Source organism: Falco punctatus, assembly GCF_963210335.1.
Source record: "Falco punctatus genome assembly, chromosome: 1".
Lineage (NCBI taxonomy): Eukaryota > Metazoa > Chordata > Aves > Falconiformes > Falconidae > Falco > Falco punctatus.
The window spans coordinates 23,602,748-23,623,554 of record NC_137580.1 but is presented as its reverse complement, the minus strand read 5'-3'; the positions used below and the strand labels follow the sequence as shown (position 1 = coordinate 23,623,554).

Genomic DNA, 20,807 nt, shown 5'->3' with positions numbered 1-20,807 from the left:
GGGGGAGGCCTGAGCTAAGCTAGTGCTAATGGTTCGAGTCAGAAGGCATCCTTTCGTGTGGAGAGCCAGCATTTCAGCGCTGCTATTAGTGAATTTGATCACTATGAAGATGAAGCTGCTTTTAAGAACTGTTGCAGAGTTGGTACCCCCAAGAAATGTGCGTTAATTACCCACACAATTTGTAAAATGATTTTAATTATGACAATGTACGTACATGCTTTCACAAGCAACGGCAGAGCTCTAACACTGTATGCTGTTCAGCACGTTCTGTACCCCTGATTGTGGCTAGGTCCCTCAAATAAAAAAGTAATCACTTACTTCACAACCTAATTTCCCAGGTCTCAAGCAAAAGGTAACTTCTCATGCAACAGCATCAGTCATTCACATAAAAATACACCAGAGGATAGCCTCATGCCTTTACCAAGATGAATGATGTGAAGAAGAGACATTACCTGATTGGGCTGAATTTTCGGCACATGTGCTTTCCACATTTGAGCTTCCCTAGAGATTGCCGTCTCCAGAAGGAGAGACAACCTCTGGCTCTCCAGGGGTCCTGAAAACTTCATGGTAACCCTTGGATCCACCTGCCACCCAGCTGGATACAGCTACCTGTAAAAGCAAAGACAGCCTGGTGAAACACTGAGCTGTGCCCGTCCGGTAAACTGAGCAAAAGCAAGCACACAAAGGTGACTAAGGCTGCAAGAAACGGACCAGGCTCATCTGTAACAGACAGTGACTGGGTACTTGGCAAACCTACCAAGGAAACCCAAACCAGTCGGCTCAGATTCAGATGAAGCAGGGCCAAAATCATCCACAGGTCTCCAACACCTACATGGGCTGGAGAGTCCTGCCGCTTTGAGGTTTTCTGCTTCTCCGTTATGTGGGCAATCAGGGCAAGACTTCAGCAGCACTAAAAAGTAGGGGTGTTTTATGAAAAATACTTGAGAAGAGGGAGGAGCAGTACAGCAAATATAAAGGGGATTTCAGTGAGTCAAGTTGCCCTGGCCCAAATCTTGCTGCAGTTAAAACCAGTCTACCTGTGACTTCAAGGGAAGTTAAAACTGACATTCAAATATTTTTCAAAAATTCCAGCCTTGGAGCCTGGTTGGTGCCAGCCTTAGCCCAGTACTCTCAGCAGCAACAGGAAGTTCTGTGCAAAACAGAGGAACATTTGTTTGATAACTTACATGATTTACAGGCTGAAGCCTGACAAAAAGGTCAATGTTCTCCCTCTCTGCACAGTATGGTCTGTAGCTTCTCACACAAGCTGCGACCCATTTCATGTGCAATGCAAATGTACCAGGGAGTTCAGGAAGGTTCCTCTCAGGTCTGAACACTCTGAACATACATTAGATCCACAAAACATTAGGGCACATCTCTAATTTTAGATAGGAAATGCATTCTAAAGGCGGAAAAAAGCGGCAAATCCAGTGGCGGCCTTTGCAAAGCAAGAACTGACTACAAGCCAGGTACGTGGCCTGCAAGGCCCACAGTATTCAGAAACACCTGCTTCCACTGGCAGAAGGGACAATAAAAAAGCAAGCCACTTAAAGTAAAGCACTTTTCTATACACAAAACAGAAAAAAGGGGATTCTCCTGACCCTAGCGCAGTCTCACTCAGCAGTTACGATGTGGCAAGAAACTTGTAAATTTGAAATTACAAAGTGGAGGCAGGATTTTTTTAGTTTTTTTTATTTAAAGACAACCTGCTTTCAAATGGAGAAAATTATCTGATTGAAAAGGTTGCTCACATTGTTCCAATACTGCCCACCATTACTCTGGCCGCAAACTTCTTGAGAGTATTAAATCACTTAGGCAAAACAATTCAGCCCTGAAGGGTAAATCCATGGGAAAGTTATTTGAACTTTCAATTCCTTCTGTGAGCTCTTGTGAAATATGCAACAAACAGGTGGATACTGGCCAAACACTAACCAGGCTATTTTATACAGACCAGTTTGTTAATACAAGAGTCTATGCTGTATTTACAGGAAATAAGGCAACACGTTGAATCAGAAAAAACAAACAAAGTTCAGAGTTACAACAATCAGTTTATTATAAAATTTAACAACAGCAGCTCTGAACAAATGAAGATTCAGAGTGTTTTCACAGAGGTAAGAGAAACTGTCAAACAAGTGTTTTTCTTTACCAATCCACAGAAGGGGCGCGATACACACAGAACCTGCGTGAGGCATAAAACCGCACTCAAGTCCCACTTACAGCCAAGCAGGTTTTAAGTGGCAAATAAACGTCAAGCTTCTCGGTCCTGAACAGAAACCCCTTTTATATCACGTTTTTACTGAACAAATGCTTCTCCATGAACAAAGGAGAGGCTGTACTGGCTTGGCATACCCCTACACAAGGTTTCCAGCCCGTCACTGTAAAGACCCAAGGTGAGTGGGGCCATATACTGGTTTTCCAGCTGGAGGGGACACCATGGGTCCCGGATTCCTGAACGGGGCTCAGAATCATTCCCCATTAGCCCCCAAAGGGCTAACTGAGTATCACTGTGGACTGAAGAATCCCTGTTAAAAGTTCCTCACTTGACCAGAGGGATAGTCTGCCTGCAAAGAGGTGAAACTACCTTCCTCTAAACAGAACCGTGGCCTGAACCGCAGGGTATTTACGTGCGTTTCTTTTTTAAGCCTCGGAGTGATGAGACTCCTACCGCTGTAAATGGGGCTGCTGGTGAAGCTGAAGGGGAAACCGGGATACCCATCCACAGCCTCCCTCGGGGGCGTCATTAGCATCTCATTAGCCTCTCATCAGACAATACACTCGGGCTCGGCTGGTTCCCAAAGGCTGCATCACCCACCGTTTCCAGAGCCATCAGCGCCTCCAAATGCGTTGTAAAGCCCTGGGAAATGAGGATAGCGGTGATGAGGGCTGCACCCCTGCGCTGATGGAAAAAAGCAGTTTAAATCGCAGGCGCAAGTGACAGATTTTGTCCCCTCACCACCGCATGGGGGGTGGGGCGGCGGGCATCCAGCAAACAGGGATTGAGATTGGGGAGCGCAGCCTTCCCACCTTGCAACTCAAGAGCCCCAGAAAAGGGGTTTCTCCAGGTCTGTGCAGAGCAAAAGATGGGTGACTTTTTAAAAAAATTATTTATTTATTATTTAACTGAGCCCGCAGATTGTCAGCTGCTATGTACCAGATAACGCTAACTGGGTAACATCCCACAAGGTATGGGGTACAGTCCCTCAGGCCACATTTGGAGAAGACAGCCATTAAATGTGTGCTCGTGAGCACTTGGAGTTGCACAAGGTGAAACGGAGAAAAACGGTGACATCAGGACCAGACCCAAAGCTCAGGACCCGCGCTGAGCACCAAGAGCCGGGACACAGCAAGCTCCTCATTGCACGCTTGTCAATAAAAACAATCAGCAGCCATATTTAGCCCAACCGCGTCTCCTAATATGAAATATTGACAGTCCTTTCTTGGGTTTGCAGGGAAGAGAGAGTAATTAGCCACCCCCCAAATCACTGGAGAAAACATGAAAAATTTCAGGCCTAAGCAAGCATCCTCATGCACCATTTTTTTGGTCTGTTGTGACTGACAAAACATCCCCACAGTATTTACAACACAAGTGGGTTTCACAGGCCTCTGGGCCCAGAAAAGATCTTTTCCTTACCCTGATCCCTTTTTTAGGCTGTCCCTGTGCTGCCTGGACTGGTCAGCGGCCCCAGCAGAGAGCTCAGGGGCGACCCTGGAGCACCCCTAAATACCAATGGCCCTGCAAGGGGTGTTTTTAGTGAGCAGTGATGGTGACTCTTCTTGAGTCACCAAGGGGGAAAAAAGAGAGGGGAAAATAACCTTTCCTCCTGAACTAGGGAGGCAATTCAATGAGGGCTGAGGCCCAATAACCTTTATAAGGAAAAAAAGAAAAGGAATGACGTGCTTGAAAGTTTCCGTTGGAGCAACAGTGGTGCACAGGCTTTTCCAGCACCGAGAGCATGCCGGGCAGCTTGCCAAGCACCCCGAGGGCTGAAACAAGTTTGCATCTATGATTTACATAGCTCTTATTCAGATAAACGTACACCATTTTGAAAAAATGCCAGCATGCTCTACATGTATGCAGGGCTTCACAAAACACAAGGGAGCCACTGCAGAGCGAGCACTGCTCAGTGCTTGGAGAAGACAAGGAACGGGACCGCCAGCACAACTTCCCAAAATCCAGCGCATGGAAGTCGGGTGAAGAACACAGAGGGACTGGACTCCTCTCCGCTCAGACCGAGATGAGAAAACCTGAGCAGAAAGGCAACGTCGAGGCTCCCATCAGCAGTAAAGATACTTGTCAATGCAGCAGGCACCTCTGCAGAGCACAGCAGTGCCAACGAGGGCTGAGCCTGCCCTGACAGCACGGATTTGCTCCAGCCGAAAACTCACATGCATTTTTTCTGCAACTGAGCCCAAGAGACCCACAGCTGAAGGAACTGCCAAAGCTGTGACGGTCACCATAAACTAACTCACCCTGGCTTTTTCCTTCTGTTTCCCCAATTTAAAATTAAACTTCGGCTCCAGGGTGGTGGTTAGGTTTGTTTTTTTCCACGGTCACTTGGGGAGTTTTTAAAACACTGTTCAAACAGTTCACAAAGTTTCATCTTCACTGGAAGGTCAGCTAGCTACACTGAAACTTCTTAAAGAACAGCTGGAAAACTAGTAAAGTAAGGCAAGGCAATGCATTGGCTTTGTTCTGACATCTCCTGTGAGCAAGGTCACAAGCTGCAGTCTCAATCTTGCTCTGAAATTAGAGGCAAAACTTTGGTGTGAGGTTTTCACTTGTATGAGGCATTAAAAATCACCTGCTTATCCATTAAAAATGCCCTGACTTGGTCCAAGAAATGTAACCCATCTCCTAAAGATCTCTCTTTTTGATCCAAGTTTATAAATGACTTAAGGAGGTACTCTGAGTTTCCCTAGAGAAGTTTTGGGCTGCTAAGTGCTGCAGGCTACGGTTTTGTGTTTGCAGTAATTGGGGCAGGTCACTACATAGCCAGAAACACTTTTTGGTTTGGGGCGTGTTTGTGCATCTGTGTAGGATGCAAAATAGTTGAGCTTGGGGGGGTGGTGGTGTAAAAAAAAATAGTAATCTGTTTCCCTGACAAAAAAAAAAAGTGCCTCCTGCAGACAAAAGATGCAAGATCGTATTCTCCACTGGCAGAACAACCTCATAACAGTTTCTGATTTTCCCCTGCCTCCAGTTGCAATTAAGCTGTGCCAATACAACTCCACTGTAAATAGCATCACTGAAATCATTCAGGGCAGTAATAAAAACGTCTCTTGTTTTGGTTGTGGGTTGTTTTGGGGGTTTGTTTCTTTTTGGTTTGTTTTTTCATTTTAATATAGATCATTTCAAGAACAATTAACAAGATTTCTAGGACTAGAGACAGCCTTAAAACCACCATCTTTATTTTGTGCATAAATCCAGGTGGATATTCTGAACAAGAGAGGTAATTCCAACAGAGCTTAACCACCACATGCACTTCTGCAGACCTTGTAAGTATTTTCAGCACCCTGCAGCCAAATCTGCTTCAGCTTTAACAAGCATTAATACAATTTTACAGATGACCTGAAAACAGATTCTTCTGGGTGGGGGAGGAAGGGGAAGCAGAAGGAAGAGAGGAAGGAGACTGAATTCCTCTGAGCTCCAGCCAGCCATCTGTGATTTCAAATGATCAAAATGTAGTTTGCACTGCTAGAAGAAATCGTCTAACTGCAAGCTGTGATGAGAAATTTCAAAGCTGTGGGCGGGGGGTGGGTGGGATGGATGTTAATTTTAGTATCTGGGGCTTTCTCTTTGTTTAACTCTTTCCTCCCCCCATGTCAGTAAAGCAGCCTAGAAATTTATGGCAGAAGAAGTAAATGCCTACAGTGTTAATTACATCTCAGAAGAAAAAAGCAGCAGGCATAGGCTGCTTTTACAATTTTACATTATTTTTGTGCCACATAACAGTTGTAAGAGGACAACGTTTTTGTGGCTTAGGCAGTAAAATCTCCCATGAATGACACACTAGTGGAAATCACTGCTTAGCTTTCTGCCTTTTCAGCTTGCCAAAGCACAACCTGATGCGATAGTGATAAGCAGAGGACCAGCATGGGTTAAAATCACCTGGTTTGCGCTGTAGAAAGTAAATAATGCTGTAGCCTGGTCAGTGGAAATAGCCTGACAGAGTGTGAGACAATATATGGTATTTTTCAAATTAAACGACCAGGAAAAAGCTGTTTGGGAATATAGTTTCAAATTTCCACATCTAAATAAGCAAGTGTATTTGAAGCAACGAACTGACTTGTATAGAATGAATACCAATATGCATTAAAATAAGAATGCGTTCCCCCATGAGAAATGCATTACTATCAAACATAGCTATGCCACAGGTACGTATACAATATTGCACCTTTAACAAGCAACGTATTTGACTTGTGCATAAGCCAGCCACAGACCTAAATTGGGAACGAGGTAATTTTATGCAGGCTGGGAAATGAAGAGGGCCCTTGCCATTTGTCTGTATGACTCACCCACAGCTAACTCCCACAACCTGCTACAAAGGCAAGTCTGTGAGATATTTTGGCAGCATCGTTCAGGCAGGCTCATGTACATCACACACTCGCCACTTCTTTTCCTCCAACCAGATTTTTCCTGGGAGAGCAAACAAAGTTGACCTCATTTTAGTGTCGGTTTTCCAAAATGAAGAAATTTTCCAAAGATTTTAAAGAAACCCGCCAGTGAAAAACACGGGTCTGCAACTGCAGAAAAAGAGAATGCAGAGCAATGTTTTGATGTGAGGGAAGGGAGGTGGTTTTAAGTCTGTTTTGAAACAGAAAAATCCCAGGACCTATCTAGCACCTATGGAGGAGGAGCAGGAGCCCTCTGGAGAGGGATGCATCCTGACCAGCAGCAGCGTACCCTTTCTTCTCACCACCATCTTTTGTTTCAATTTTGTTCAAAAAGGAAAGCTCAGATGGACTTTGCTGCAGCACCGTAAACACTTCTAGATTTGTAGAGCAACATGGCAGAAAACATGAACAGCTTCAGTTCTTCACGGTATTCCCTATGGGTAGCAAAAAAATCCAGCAAGAAAACAGGGAGAATAACGGGGGGGGAAAGAAAGCTTGGATGGGGGCGTTTTTAAACAGGAGGGAGGGTGCCACAGAGCTGCTGGTGATGGCAGTGGTGTAAAGCTGCTTGCTGCCTGATGGCTGTCACGCAGGGGGGGTCTGCAGGTACAAGCCTGAGCCGTTCTTTCTTTTTACAGCAGCCACCGCTTTGCAAAATCTATGCTCGCTGCCCAGCCTTTCCTCTCCTAACACCTGGAGACCGTAAACCTGACTAGTTCTAAGAAATTTCTGCTGTACTTCACTCCCCAAGCCTCATGGCTGACACCAGGGTTTTGCTATTAAAGGGAAGCTTAAATGGTGTTTTCCAAAGCAGGGACTTTCAAAAAACAAGGTAGAAGATGAACTCCCAATTGAACTCTCAGACAATGTCACCATTCTTCCCTCCTGGCAAGACAGGCATGCTTCCAGACCCATGCCTGCCCTACCCCCTTTTCTAACGGCTCTGGTTGGAAATGCCGGAGGAGGTTTGCATTTCCTATTTGTCTCGGCAACTGCCAGCAAGAGTACCTCCAAGCAGCATTTGCCCAGAAAGGCCTTTGGTCAGCAATGGCTTAAATTTTCCATGCCACAGCGCCGAGTGATGCAAACAAGCTGTTTCAATCATAGCTCCTTTCCCTTTTGAAGCAGCGTGTGGCAACATACCAAGTAAACTGTGGATAAAAGGTAAACTCGGAATCCAGCCCTAGGAGACCAGCTCCAGCTGCATAACGTATGGGTCTGACACATTGAGGAGATGAAACTCAATACACTTTAATGAATTCTGCTTTGAGATTTTGGTTTATTTGAACCTAAAAATCAAAGGAAATGTTATTAACTGATGGAGGCTGTTTGCCTGCATTGACTAAATTAAGCAAAAACAAAACCCTTGCAAACCAAAACCCCTCCATGCCATTTTATGAACACTTGCAAAAGAAACTCTTACATTTTATACTCTTTCAACGCTATGGGGTCATCACCTGGCTGCTGATTGCATGCAAGATGCTTCTTGCAGATGTAAACTCCTCACAACGTTTATTAAAATCAGCCAAGGGCCTTGGGCTAACATTTCGGTAGGAACGGACCCTGCTATTGTTGGGCATGCAGATCTCACCGCTCGGAAAGAGCCACGCCGCCAGGCTAGGAACGTGAGCCTTTATTGTGTGCACTAGGGTATCTCATCAAGGGCAGGCTGCCCTCCTATGGGACAATCTGCGGTCACATGCCAAAAAGGTGGTGCTACCTCCTTGCTCAGAACTGAAGCACGAGACAGGTATAAAGGCACTACAAACAAGTGTTTGCTGATATGACGCCCGTTATTCTTACGGTGTTTCCAACCTAAACGACAGGTAAATCCATAAGAGCAATGGCTGAGCCCCGCACCAAACTCTCTGTATGGTGCCAGCAAAGGAACGAGCCCAGCTCCCAGAAGCAACTAACCAAGGTTTGCACAGCAGTCTCTGGGTTCTCTGGGACCTTCTGGATCCTTTGGGGACAGGGTCCAAGATCACTGTGGAACACCTGGGAACCCTCTCAGAAACCTGGAGAGTGAGGCTGTTGCTAGGTAAGGATGAGGTACGGGTAAGCCACGAGGCTGTCAGCCTGAGGGAGCTCTAGCAGCTGCTTAACGAGCATGATCAGCTGCCCTCTAATTAGGGAGAGTGAAGCACCCCTCTTAGCCAGTGCCTGAGTGAGGTCTACATAAACACGAGCCAGACCCAAGGCATCAGGAATAAATTGTAGAGGTTTATGTAGAAGCCTGCTATGAGAGTGGACTCAGCTAGAGCTGCTCCAGTATAAACTGGTCCACCATGGGGAAGTTCTTCCAGCAAATGCTGGAGCAGCTGCCCCTGCCAGGGTAGAGCTTTGGATGATGGGCATAGGCCTCCAAGTTCCAGGCTGCAGGGAGTGTCTAGGGCCTCTCTCCAAGGCTGGGAGAGATGGCCCTCAGTCCTCCAGGGGTATGTCAACTTGGAGGAGCTGTGGAGCCAAGTGAAGGAGTTACAGGAGATAGTGAGCAGGCTGTACAGCATCAGAGAAGTTTCATGGGAGACAGGGTCTTCTCTGGGACCCAGCAGCCTGAAGAGCCTCAGCCCCCATCCATAACAGAGAAGTGAGCAGTGTCCACTCCCACCATCAAGGTAAGTGAAACCTCTGGAGGAAGGGCAAGGATGGAAGTGGGTGACTTCTGGCACTAAAAGGCAAGTTCCTGTCCCACCTAAGGGCTTGTAACTGTGAACTAGGTTCAGCATGCTCGTTGAAGAGGAGCCAGATGTGCCTTTGGGCAAAAGATATGAGCTACCTGACCCTAAACCATACAACACTTTTAGGAAGAAGGGGTGAGAGACTGTAATGGGGAACTCCTGGCTGCAGGGGACAGAAGCATCCACCTCCAATCTGACCTATCATGTAGAGAGGCTTGCCGCCTGCGGGGGGCCCGGATGTGCAATGTTGTCCGACATTCTGACTGCTACCTCTGCTTTCCCTCCATGTGGGCATTAGGGAAACTGTCGAGGCAGCCTCTAGAGTGTCAAGTGACTACGGAGATTTGGGGGTGGCAGTCAAAAGCTTGGGGGCCCTGGTGATGTTCTCCTGAGCGTAGGTCAACAGTTGCCTGCAGAACTGGTGTTCGCAACAGCAGTTTGAGTTCTATGACTGTGGGATCCTGCTAGTGGAGGAGCATCTGCTTGGGAGGGATGGGATCCACTTCACCCAAGCTGGGCAAAGATATCTCTACCAGTAAGATGGTGTCCTGGTTTCAGCTGGGAGAGCTGATTTTCTTCTCAGTAGCTAGTGCTGTGTTTTGGCTTCTGTGTGAGAATGTTAATAGCACATTGATGGTTTTGATTGTTGATGGGTAATGTTTCTACCAAGTCAAGGACATCTCAGTTTCTCAGGCCTTCCCAGCAAGAGGGCTGGAGGGGCACAGGAAATTGGAAGGAGACACAGCTAGGACAGCTGACTCTAATTAGCCCAAGGGATATTCCAGACCATTTGATGTCATACTGAGTACGTCAGCTGGGGGCAGGGGGAATGGACAGGACATTTGGCATTACGGCATTTGTCTTCCCGAGTAACTAGTTGTTAGGCGTGATGGGAGCCCTGCTTTCCTGGGGATGGCTGAACCTGCCTGCTGATGGAAGGAGTAAATTCCTTGTTTTGCTTGGTTTGCATGCGTGGCTTTTGTTTTACCTATTAAACTGTGAGTTTTCTCACTTGTACTCTTCCAAAACTCTCCCCTATCCCACTGTGGGGGGAGTGAGCGAGCAGCTGTGTGGGGCTTGGTTGCTGGTCAGGCTTGAAGCATGACAGATGGGTGACCCTATAAGGATGGCTTTGAACTAGGCCTGATAGAGCAGGGATGGAGTTACCAGGAGCCCTTTGAGAGCAGTGGACAGGGCTGATGGGCAAAGGGCCTGAGGTGATAGGAAGGGACCACAAAATCAACAAAAAATGAGGCTTAAGTGGGGTCACTTCCAGGATTTGCATGCAAGCAAGGATGCACCTGTGAGCTACCATTATGGAGGAACTCCCCCAAACTCTTTCTGGGAAAGAAGCTCATTGAGCTGCTTCTCTGAAGTGCATGTATGTCTATGAGCATAGTGGGGAATAAACATGGTGAGACCTGTGTGCAGCTGAACGGCTATGATCTTGTTGGGATCACGGAGAGGTGGTGGGATGGCTCCCGTGACTCACAACACACAGGAGTGTTGCAATGGAGGGATACAGGCTCCCTAGGAAAGGCATGCTGGAAAAAGGAGGATGGTGGAGTCTCCCTTGATGAGAAAGAACAGCTGGAGTGCATGGAGATTTGCATGGGGATGGATGAGGAGCCAACTGAGACCTTGTGGGTGAGGATTAAAGAGAAAACAGGTAAGAGTGACACTGTAGTGGGTGGAAAAACAAGTGGATGAGGCCTTCTACAGACAGCTGGAAACAGCCTCTTGTTTGCAGACCTGGGTCCTCATGCGGGACTCCAACCACCCTGACATAAGCAGGAGGGACAACACAGCACGGCATAAGCAATCCAGGAGGTTCCTGGAGTGCACAGACTAAAACTTCCTGACCCATGTGACAGAGAAACTAAGGAGAGGTGTCCTGCTGGGCCTCATACTCCCCTACAAGGAGGAGCTTGTTGGGGATGTGAAGGTCAAAGGCTGCCTTGCCTGCAGTGACCGTGGGATAGTGGAGTTCAGGATCCCAAGGGCAAGGAGGAAGGTAAGCAGCAAGCTCACAACCCTGGACTGCAGGTGAGCAGGCTTTGGACTCTGCACAGATCTGCCTGGAAGCATCCCATGGGGCAAGGCCCTGATGGGAAGCAGGGCTCAAAGTTATTCAAGGATCACCTCAAAGCTCAAGACTTCCATCCCCACAAATACCACATCAGGCAGAAATGCCAGGAGGCCTGTGTAGATAAATAAGGAGATTTTGACACAGTTAAGACACAAAAAGCAAGCACTACAGAAGGTGGAAGCAAGGATGGGTTACCTGGGAGAATATGTAGGCAGCAAAAGGAAGGCCAGGGAATATCTGGGCAACACTACTGAAAGCAGAGGCTGGATGAGCAGACAGTGAATTGGACTGAAAAGTGGCAGAATGAATGTGTCCAGAGGGTGGTGATCAGTGGCACAAAGTCTAGCTGGAGGTGGTGACTAGTGGTGTACCCCAGGGGTCAATACTGGGCCCAGTCCTGCTTAACGTGTTCATTAATGATCTGGATGATGGGCTAGAGAGTACTCTGAGCCACTCTGCAGGTGACACCACGTGAGGAGTAGCAGCTGGTATGCTAGAGATCTGTCATGCTGCCATCCAGAGGGACAGCCACATGCTGGAGAAACAGGCTGCCAGGAATCTTAAAAAGAGTCAGTGTGGAGTCCTGCACCTGGGGAGGAAACACCCCAGGCACCAATACATGCTGGGGGGTGTCTGGATGGCAAGAAGTTCTACAGAAAAGGCCCTGGGGGTCCTGGTGGCCACCAAGCTGATCATGAGCTAGTGGTGTGCCTTTGTGGCATAGAAAGCTAGCGGTATCCTGGGCTGCATTAGGAGGAGGGCTGCCAGCAGACTGAGGGAGGTGAGCCTTCCCCGCTGCTCAGCACTGGTGAGGCCACACCTGAGTGCTGTGTCTGTTTGGGGCTCCCCAGAGCAAGACACATGGATGTACTGGACACAGTCTAGTAAAGAACTACTAATACAATGAAGAGACTGGAGCAGCTCTCTTACAAGGAAAGGCTGAGAGCTGGGATTCTTCATGCTGGAAAGAGAAGGACTGGAGCAGGACAAATGTTACATACATATATAAAACACATAGAGATGGTTTGGGGCAGAGGGAATGTAATATATATAAATAAAGGGATGAAAGAGAAGGTTTGGGGCAGGGAGAATGTTACATATATTTAAAAAAAATAAAGGGAGGGTACAAACTGGATGAAGCCAGGCTCTCTTCAGTGATGCCCAGTCAGTACCAGAAGCAAGGGGCATAAAATGAAACAGAAGATGTCCCCTCTAAACATCAGGAACACCTCTTTACTGTGAGGGTGACAGAGGACTGGCAGAAGTTGCCCAGAGAGGTTGTGGAGTCTGCATCCCCAGAGGTGCTGAAGAGGCATCTGGACATGGTACAGGGCAACTGGTTTAGGTGGACCTGCTTGAGCAGGGGGGGCGGACAACATGGCTTTCAGAGGTCTCCTCCAGCCTCAGCCGCTCTGTGACTTTAAGGGCCTTAGGCTCAAAGCAGCACAGTTTGAGGGTTCAGCTGTATGCCCAGAGCAGCTCATCAGTTCTTCAGGCAGCAAATGCTGAAAGCAGAGCAGAAAGGCTTAAAAAAAAAAAAAGCGCAAACCGAACCTGGCATTATGTAATGTCTCACTGCTAGTCTCCTAACAGCAACACATGCAGAGCATGATTCACTCCTCCCATCGCCAATATAACTTGGTATAAATCAACAGTAACTTGAAGGAAGTAACTGAGGAAAATCAAGCTCACAAAGTATGAGAGCGAGCAGTAATTTCATAAAATAGGGCCAGAGGCTTTCAAGCTCATAAAAGCTAACTCTCTACAGGCAAGGGCCAACAGGCATTCATAATCTAAAGCACCACACACCACCTTTTGAGTAATATAATCCCCGGAAACCAAACAAATACAACGTCTTTATGGGGGGGGAAAAAAAAAACCAAAAAACCAGAAACAGGATTCAGCAGTAGTTCTTTTTGTCTTTCGGCAGTAGCTGGTCATTAACATAAATGAACAGCAATAAAACCAAACAAGTTTATACCCAGTTCAACACCCACATCCAGAAAACATGTAACTACAATGGCTTGATTCCTCTTGACAACAACAAAAGAGAATTTTATCTGAAAGCATGAATGCTCACCAAGGCCCGTATTTCGCTTTGCAGATTCTGATTAGCTTTGGGGTAAATTATCAGTGATTACAGCTAATATCAGGATACAGTGTGAGGCACTAAAAAGAGATAATTATGAGGAAATGAGGAATTATCTGCTGTTGAAACAATAGATCAATTATGAGGTACAGCACAGTAGCTGCAGAGCAGCATTCTTGGGCTCTGAGAGTACTGTCTCCTCTTTCTCATCAACCAAAGACAACCCACAGTTATAAACTTTAATTGTCCTCTAGGAGCTCGAGCTTGCTGACTAATTAGCCTCTTGTTGAGACAATACGGAAAAGGACATAATTCCAATTGTCCACAAAGCAGGATGGCACAGGCACACTCCTGGCTCTTCCCTATGTGCTCATCTCTCCTTGCCCTATGAGTAAGAATTTAACAACAGCCTTGATATCCCCAGTTCCAGACGACCTAAAATAGGACAACAGTCCGCAACCTAAAATAAAATAAACCCAGGGAAGGAAATGGGAGGTGGGGTTACTGACAAAGAGAAAACAGTATGTCTGAGGCCATACGTAACGGCAGTCTGAGTTGTCCTGCTTCCACAAAGCATGCTGTGCAAAGTCCCCTTTGGTCCTATAGATGCAGGCACGGTCACATTTGCAGTGCTTTTATAAATGGGAGATTAAGCTGCATTTGATGGTTGTGTTACAGCAGCTGCATCCGTAAAGGAAGCAGGCTTTTCAGCTGCACGGCAGCACTTAGGAGCAGTTAAACCCCAAGATTAACACTCAAAAATTGTTAGGAAGGTAAAGGTTGAAGCTTTTGGGAGCCAAGCTCTTGTCTAACAGACCACTGCAGTCAAGAGCTACCCCAGCCAAGAAACAATATCTCACTGTATACAGTGAAATACCACCAAAAAGGCACAAATGCCTCTGGCAAAGGGGTTCATCCAGCACCTCCCATTATCCTGGTAAAGAAAATGTTTGATGTCTGGGCTGATGAGCAAAATGGAGTATCTGCAGTAACATGTTATTCGCAAGTGAGCTTTTACATGACTATTGCATAGCAAGTGCAAATACCCATTACAGTATAATCATTTGCAGTTAGCAAACACACAGGAAGGGAAAATTTCTGTTCCACACTTAGATGGGAGGCACCTAAGATTTTTCCTTCCATCTGAATGACTTCACCTTGCTTTTTTGGCATTTGAAAATAGCTATTATTGTGCTGAATTCTCAAAGAAACTGCTCTCTAGTCCCAGCGAACCAGAACCCCCCTTGAAATCCATCTCCTTGATGGCAAGCCTGGATTTCCTGCTCCTTCATTGGAGTGTCCTGGTAAAAAGTACCTGGGGGTTTGTACCTTCTCTAGCCCCATGAAATCCTGGGAGAAAACAAAAACACCCACAATTTGTTCCTGGACAGGTTAGCCCTAGACACCCATCTTCTATCTTGCAGGGGAGGACTTCCAGATCCCACAACTGTGTTCCACTCAGTCTGGAGTGGAGTCTTCTCCTTTCCTTTTTGCTAGGGCCTATAGTGATAGGACATGGAGTTACAGCTTTAAACTGAAAGAGAGTAGGTTTAGATTAGATATTGGGAAGAAATTCTTTACCGTGAGGACAGCGAGGTGCTGGCACAGGCTGCCCAGAGCAGCTGTGGATGCCCCATCCCTGGCAGTGCTCAAGGCCAGGCTGGACGGGGCTGGGAGAAGCCTGGGCTGGTGGAAGGTGTCCCTGCCTGTGGCAGGGGGTTGGGACTAAACGGTCTTTAAGGTCCCTTCCAACCCAAATCATTCTATGATTTTGCTCCCTGCTTGGGCAACAGAGTCCTAAGTTATCACTTGGTGGTCAAAATGTGATGTCTAGTTTTCCTGAAGCCACTGGTCCGGCCCAGGCTTTTTAAAGTATGTCTCTGGCAGGCTACGGAGCAGTGTGAAATGAACTGCAGATCGTGTATCTACCCATTCTATCACCCATTTCAGGCGGCTAATTTACATCAGCATGACAGCAGCACCAAATCTTATTTACTAAGAGGTGTCATGTAAAAACACAAAGATTAAACCCGTGAATATATGTGCTCTCAAAAAGCCAGCTCAGCATGTGGTCAAGATTAATTACCGCTTTAACCAGCGCATTGCTGCACGTGTGCAAAGGAAAGCATCTTTCATACCGGCCTGGGGGAAGGCATGTTCCATCACACAAACACGCTCATGCTGTCATTTGTTGCCTGCTCAAGGTATGCTAAGAAGCAGGTGAGCACAGAAAAGTTGAGAAGGGAAAATCCAAGAGACTGTAATTATAAGGGAGATGCCCAAAGCTGTGAAGAGCTAAACACTTGGGTCCATCCACTGACTTGAAAAGCTTATCCCAGGGCAATGACACAAGTGAAAGTAGTGGCACTGAACAGCCTCACACTTGGACGGAAGTCTGTAAATTTATACATGTCTGTAAATATAACAAATAATCTGAAAATAGGAAAATAACACATTTTAGAAAGTAAATGTTGATTGCATCAGTGTTAACGTAAGATGGCAGACAGACAGCTGTGGATACTGCATTACCCTGGAAAACAGATGTCCCCATGCCTGACTTGTCGATTCCCTCAAAGTCATCCCAAGGCTTCTAGGATGTAAGGATACTGAGCTACAACTGTTCCCCTAAAACCATACCTGAACCAGCTCGAAGTGCCCTTTACCACCTGGTTGTGCAGGAGAGTCCTGAAGGGAATGCTGCACTGCTGGCAAAGGCCAGAGCGTGGGGCAGGGCTAATGAGGGGGTCTCCTCACCCCATGGGGCTGCGGCTGCTCGCTCAGAGCAGCAAACAGCAGGCTGCGCTGAGGCATGTCAATGCCTTCAACCGCATCCAGGAATGGCTGCTGCCAGCGAGACCAGAGCAGAGACACACCGCAGGAGTGCTGCCCTGCTCACCACAGCTCTCACCATCACCCGATGCAGCCTTGTGACACCCCAAACACAAAACAGTGGGAAAGCCCAGCCCCAGCAGGCATCAACCAAGCAGGACCTTTTGTGGAGAGGGCCCTGATAGAGCGAGGCTGTTATCATGCAGTGCCAGGAGGCCAGACGCAATCTCAGAGTACTTTTAAATAAGGACCCAAAGCAAACAAGCACAGGAGTCTGTAAGAATACAGAACGGACACAGTAAAAGGAGCTTCTAAGATGAGTTCTGCCATGTCAAACTATACACAAGCTCTAAACAGGGGTAATGGATAACTAGAAGTATATATGTATCATGTGAAATTTCAATTCCCGTTGGGGAGAAGCCAAAAGATCAGCTTCCCACATCCCATGCCAAGGTCTGTGCAGGCACAGATGAGAGCGAGCTATCCCCCAGCCTTAGGAGCCAGCCAAACTACTTTAAAGGAAATAAAAAAAATAAAAACACAGTCATTTGCAGGGATCCAAAATAAAACCTTGGAGACAAGGAAAAGACACTGTGATTTGCTTTTTTAGAGACAAACTCCTACTCAGCCTCACCTTGCGAAACCTGGGTTCGGCATACATCCCCCAGCTTTAAGTCGGGGCAGGGGGTAGCCCCAGGGGAGCGAGGGCCACTGCCACATCTGCCATCTCTGCACGGAAAACACGAGATGCTCCAGAGAAGGGAGCTTCACAACCATGTGCATTTTGCTCAATTTACATACATAGTTAATAAAAGAAATCTCACCCTTCTGTCTTTGAAAGGGGCTGTGCCATGGGCAGGCTGCTGCAGTACACCATGGGAAGAATGTTTTGGGAGCACACAAAGGCTGATGCTGAAAATCACTTTTAAACTCAGGCTTGAAACAGTCTGCCTTCTATAACACCTTTATTTATATATATGTAAGGGCAGTGAAAATGCTGGATTGTTCCTTTTTCCTTCCTTCACTGGTTCAAAAGGGGAGGATAAAGGAACAGGTCTTCCTGTGTTCAATGGACAAGTTTTCAGGAGGATTTTTTGCGAGCCTGCTCTCTACCACCGGCATGAAATAACCACCGTAACCTCGCTCCGTAAGCTCGCCCCTTTGAGGCGGATTTATAGAACAGAGCGGCACTTCTTCCATCGCAGACAGGCGGCCGAAGGCGGCACGGAGAAGAACGCAGACCGTCTCTGCAAACCAAGTACACGAAGAGGAGAAGCACCACAAATTACGTGTGCCACGATGAGCTACCAAGAAGTCACACCTGTGGCACAGATGCGCTGCTCAGCGCCCCCCACCCACCCGGGACAGGGGCCTGGCAACCGCCCACACCCGCAGGGCAGGGGGGTGAAGCAGGGCACGGCGGCCACGGCCCGCACACAACTGTTGTTGTGCTGCACGCACAACGCTTTGCACGCCCCGCGCGCTGGGCGCACACACACGCACAATGCGCTGCGCTCGTGCAATGCAGGCGCCCCGCGCACACACTCGTGCAACGCACGGGCGCTTTGCATATGCCCCGTGCACCTACTAGTGCAACGCAGGGACGCTTTGCACGCGCCCTGTGCACACACTCGTGCAATGCACGGACGCTTTGGACACACTCAGGCAAAGCACGGGCGCTTTGCACACGCCCTGTGCTCACAGTCGTGCAACGCACGGACGCTCTCCAAACGCGCCGCACACGGGCGCAACGGTGCGCCACACACACGGGCACCTCATACCGGCGCCCTGCATCGCGCACCCCCGGTGCCGTGCACGCCCACCCCCCGCGGAGACTCCCGCCCGCAACCCCGGCTCCCGCCCCGCGGCTCACCTCCCCTGCGCGGCGGCGGGGTGCCCGGCGGGGCCCTGCCATCAGCACCCCATGGCGGGGCGACGGCGGCGGGGCTCCTCCGCGGCGCTTCAGCACCGTGCGGGCCCCATGTCCGGGGCGGCGGCGGCGGCGGCCGGCGGGCTCATGTCGCCATGGCGGGGCCGCGGCGACGGGGACCGGGGAGGGGAGGAGGGGGGGGGAAGGCGGGCCGCCGCCGCCGCCGCCGCGCGGGGTGGGGAAGGGGGGGTTAAAATAAAATAAAATAAAAATTAAAAGGGAGGGGGGGGGAGCGAGAGGCAGCCCGGAGCCAGCCGCTTCCCGGGGGGAGCAGGGGAGGGAAAGAAGGGCCGGCGGGGCGGCCCCGCCTCCCGCGGGGGGCGGCGCGGGGCGGGGCTGGCGGCGTGGTGCCGCCCCTGCTCACCGCCCGCACACCCCCGCCCCGCCCGCGGGCACAGGCTGCGCCGCTGGCTGCCCGCGCCGCGCCACGGCCCGCTGAGGGGGCGGCTCTGCGCGGAGGGGGAGGAGGGGGAGGGGGGATTCTTGCCGCGGGCCGCCCGGCGGAAGGATCGCGCGGAGCGAGCGGCCGCTGCGTCGCCGTCCTTCCGCGGCGCCTGCGCGGCTGTGGGCACGGGCGGGCGCTGAGGGGGTGCGGATGAGGGAGCCGGGGGCCGTGCTCGGCTAGCGGGAGCGGAGCCCGGCCCGCAGCGGGGAAGGTTCCGCCGGGCAGGGCCGCGTGGGCAGCCAGCTCCCCCCGGCGAGCGGCGCCTTGGGCGTGTGTCTGCTCCTCCGCCAGCCCCGGCGCCGAAGGAGGTGTCAGCTCGCCCCCCTCGGTGCCGCCTGGGCAGCAGGCAGGGTAAAGCTTTGAAAGTTTCGTTTAAAACACTGGCGAAACAAGGAGCGAAGGCGTTCGGAGGCGCCGCGTCCCCCCGGGGCCGCCTGGCCGAGTGCCCCGCGGGCTGTGCGGGGGCCTGCCCGCTGCCGTCACCGGCCCCGGCCCTGCCCGCCGCGAAGGCTGGCAGGAGGGACCCGCTGCCCGGTTTCTCCCGGTTTCCGGAGGCCAGGCTCTGCCTGCCAGCCCCACTCCCGTAGCAGAAGACAGATGCCCGACGTGCCAGGGAGGCCGCGAGGTTTTCCCACAGATCCAACTAGCCTTTTGTCTGCCTGACTTTAGAACTGCACACCTAAGTTTGTGAGTGTTCAATTTTGTTGTAAGTCCTCCGTCCTCTCCTCCGTCCTTTCCTCTTTCTTTCTTTTGTTTTCCCAGAGCAGGTTGAGGGTTTGTTATACCACTGTACAGTGAAGACCAGGAAGAGAATAAATACTTTGCATGAAAATCCTGGCACTGTGAAGGTGAGTGGCAGAACCTTGCTAGACCACCAGAGGTTGAAATTAACAGATAAAAGCAATAACTTCAGAGCAAAGGCAACTTGTTTTCTTCAAACTCCTTCCAGTATTTGTAGTTATGAGCTGTTCAGGCAGCACAGAAAGGAGGATTTCCTGTAGAGATGATAAGCACAGTGACATAAATCAAGTGTAGAGAGAGCACAGAAATTTTTTTCTATTTATTTCCTGATAAATTAACTCTGAATCAGTTTGCTAAAAATTCATCTGTCATAAGCATTTTTAACCCTTTCTCTAGTAACTCTCAGGCCACGCTTGCAAGACTGAAATAAAAGGCTACTTTTGCTGCAGCAGCAAACTCCTCTATGCATAGAGTGAACTCTTCGAATCCAAGCTTGCTGTGTGCTGCTCCCTTTCATTTTTCTTACTTTTTATCTTGAAATCGGATATGCCTTTTAGAACTAAGAAGGTGCAGAGAATGGCAAGTCCCACAGGAATTTTATCTGGCTTTTACATTTTCATTCTAATTCTTCTGGGTCTCAGCATTTAAGGATCATTGTTGAAGAAGTCTACAGCTGTTGCAGTGGTTTTCCAAAATCTGTCGTACCACTGGTAGTTTGTGGCAGTGATCAAGTGAAGATAATTGAGCTTAGCTGGGAAATTCTTGCTGGAGGTCTGACCAACACTGTCCTCAGATTGTTCCACTCCCGCAGTTTACAGCAGCTCTTGCATAGTCTGACTATTTGCTCAAGGGATTTCCATCAGGGCCCTTCCCAGAACATTTTGTATGTCAATGCTGGGAGCCCAAGGCAGTGCGGTACATCCCCAGACCAGCAGATTGTGGAACTGATGGTTTGGCAGGAACCTCTAGTGCTGACTTACTGCAACAGAGTTCCTTTTATTTGTCTTGTGCTGAATATGCCCTCAGCTGGATACATATGATTACAGTCCTTTGTCCTCAGTAACAGTAGGAAGGGACAATTGAGGCAGCACCCAGCTGAGTTGAAAGTAGCGCAATAAACTAGTCGGGTACTGGATCAGTACTCCTTCCGAAGGAAGAAGGAAATGCTGGAGACTGAGGAGTTGCCTGGTGCAAGAGGGACCTCAGAGCAGGTCCTCCTAGCAGGGCAGTCATTTGAAGGTGAGGTCTCTCAGGACCGCTTCAAGCCTCTGTAGGAGGTGGCCTAGGTCTGGGCACAACCGCCCAGGGGTCAAAACAGCATCACAGTTGAACACACTCTGAGAAGACAGACACAGCATGTGCCCAGAGCAGCTGAGGGTTATGGCGGG

At 49.1% G+C, this 20,807-nt stretch overlaps 1 protein-coding gene across 2 annotated transcripts in view; it reads right to left on the bottom strand.

The window, feature by feature from the left end:
* Positions 1 to 18,495, bottom strand: part of CCNI (cyclin I) — a 35,626-nt gene extending 17,131 nt beyond the window's left edge. The window contains exons 1-2 of one of the 2 annotated variants that reach the window (XM_080409234.1): positions 18,177 to 18,495; positions 453 to 609 (exon numbers count right to left, since the gene is read on the bottom strand). In XM_080409234.1, the coding sequence (XP_080265360.1) occupies positions 453 to 566 (114 nt within the window). In that variant the 5' untranslated portion in view covers positions 567 to 609; positions 18,177 to 18,495. The remainder of the gene's footprint in view (positions 1 to 452; positions 610 to 18,176) is intronic. The other variant, XM_080409232.1, reaches the window with a different exon arrangement.
* Between the last annotated feature and the right edge of the window lie 2,312 nt (positions 18,496 to 20,807).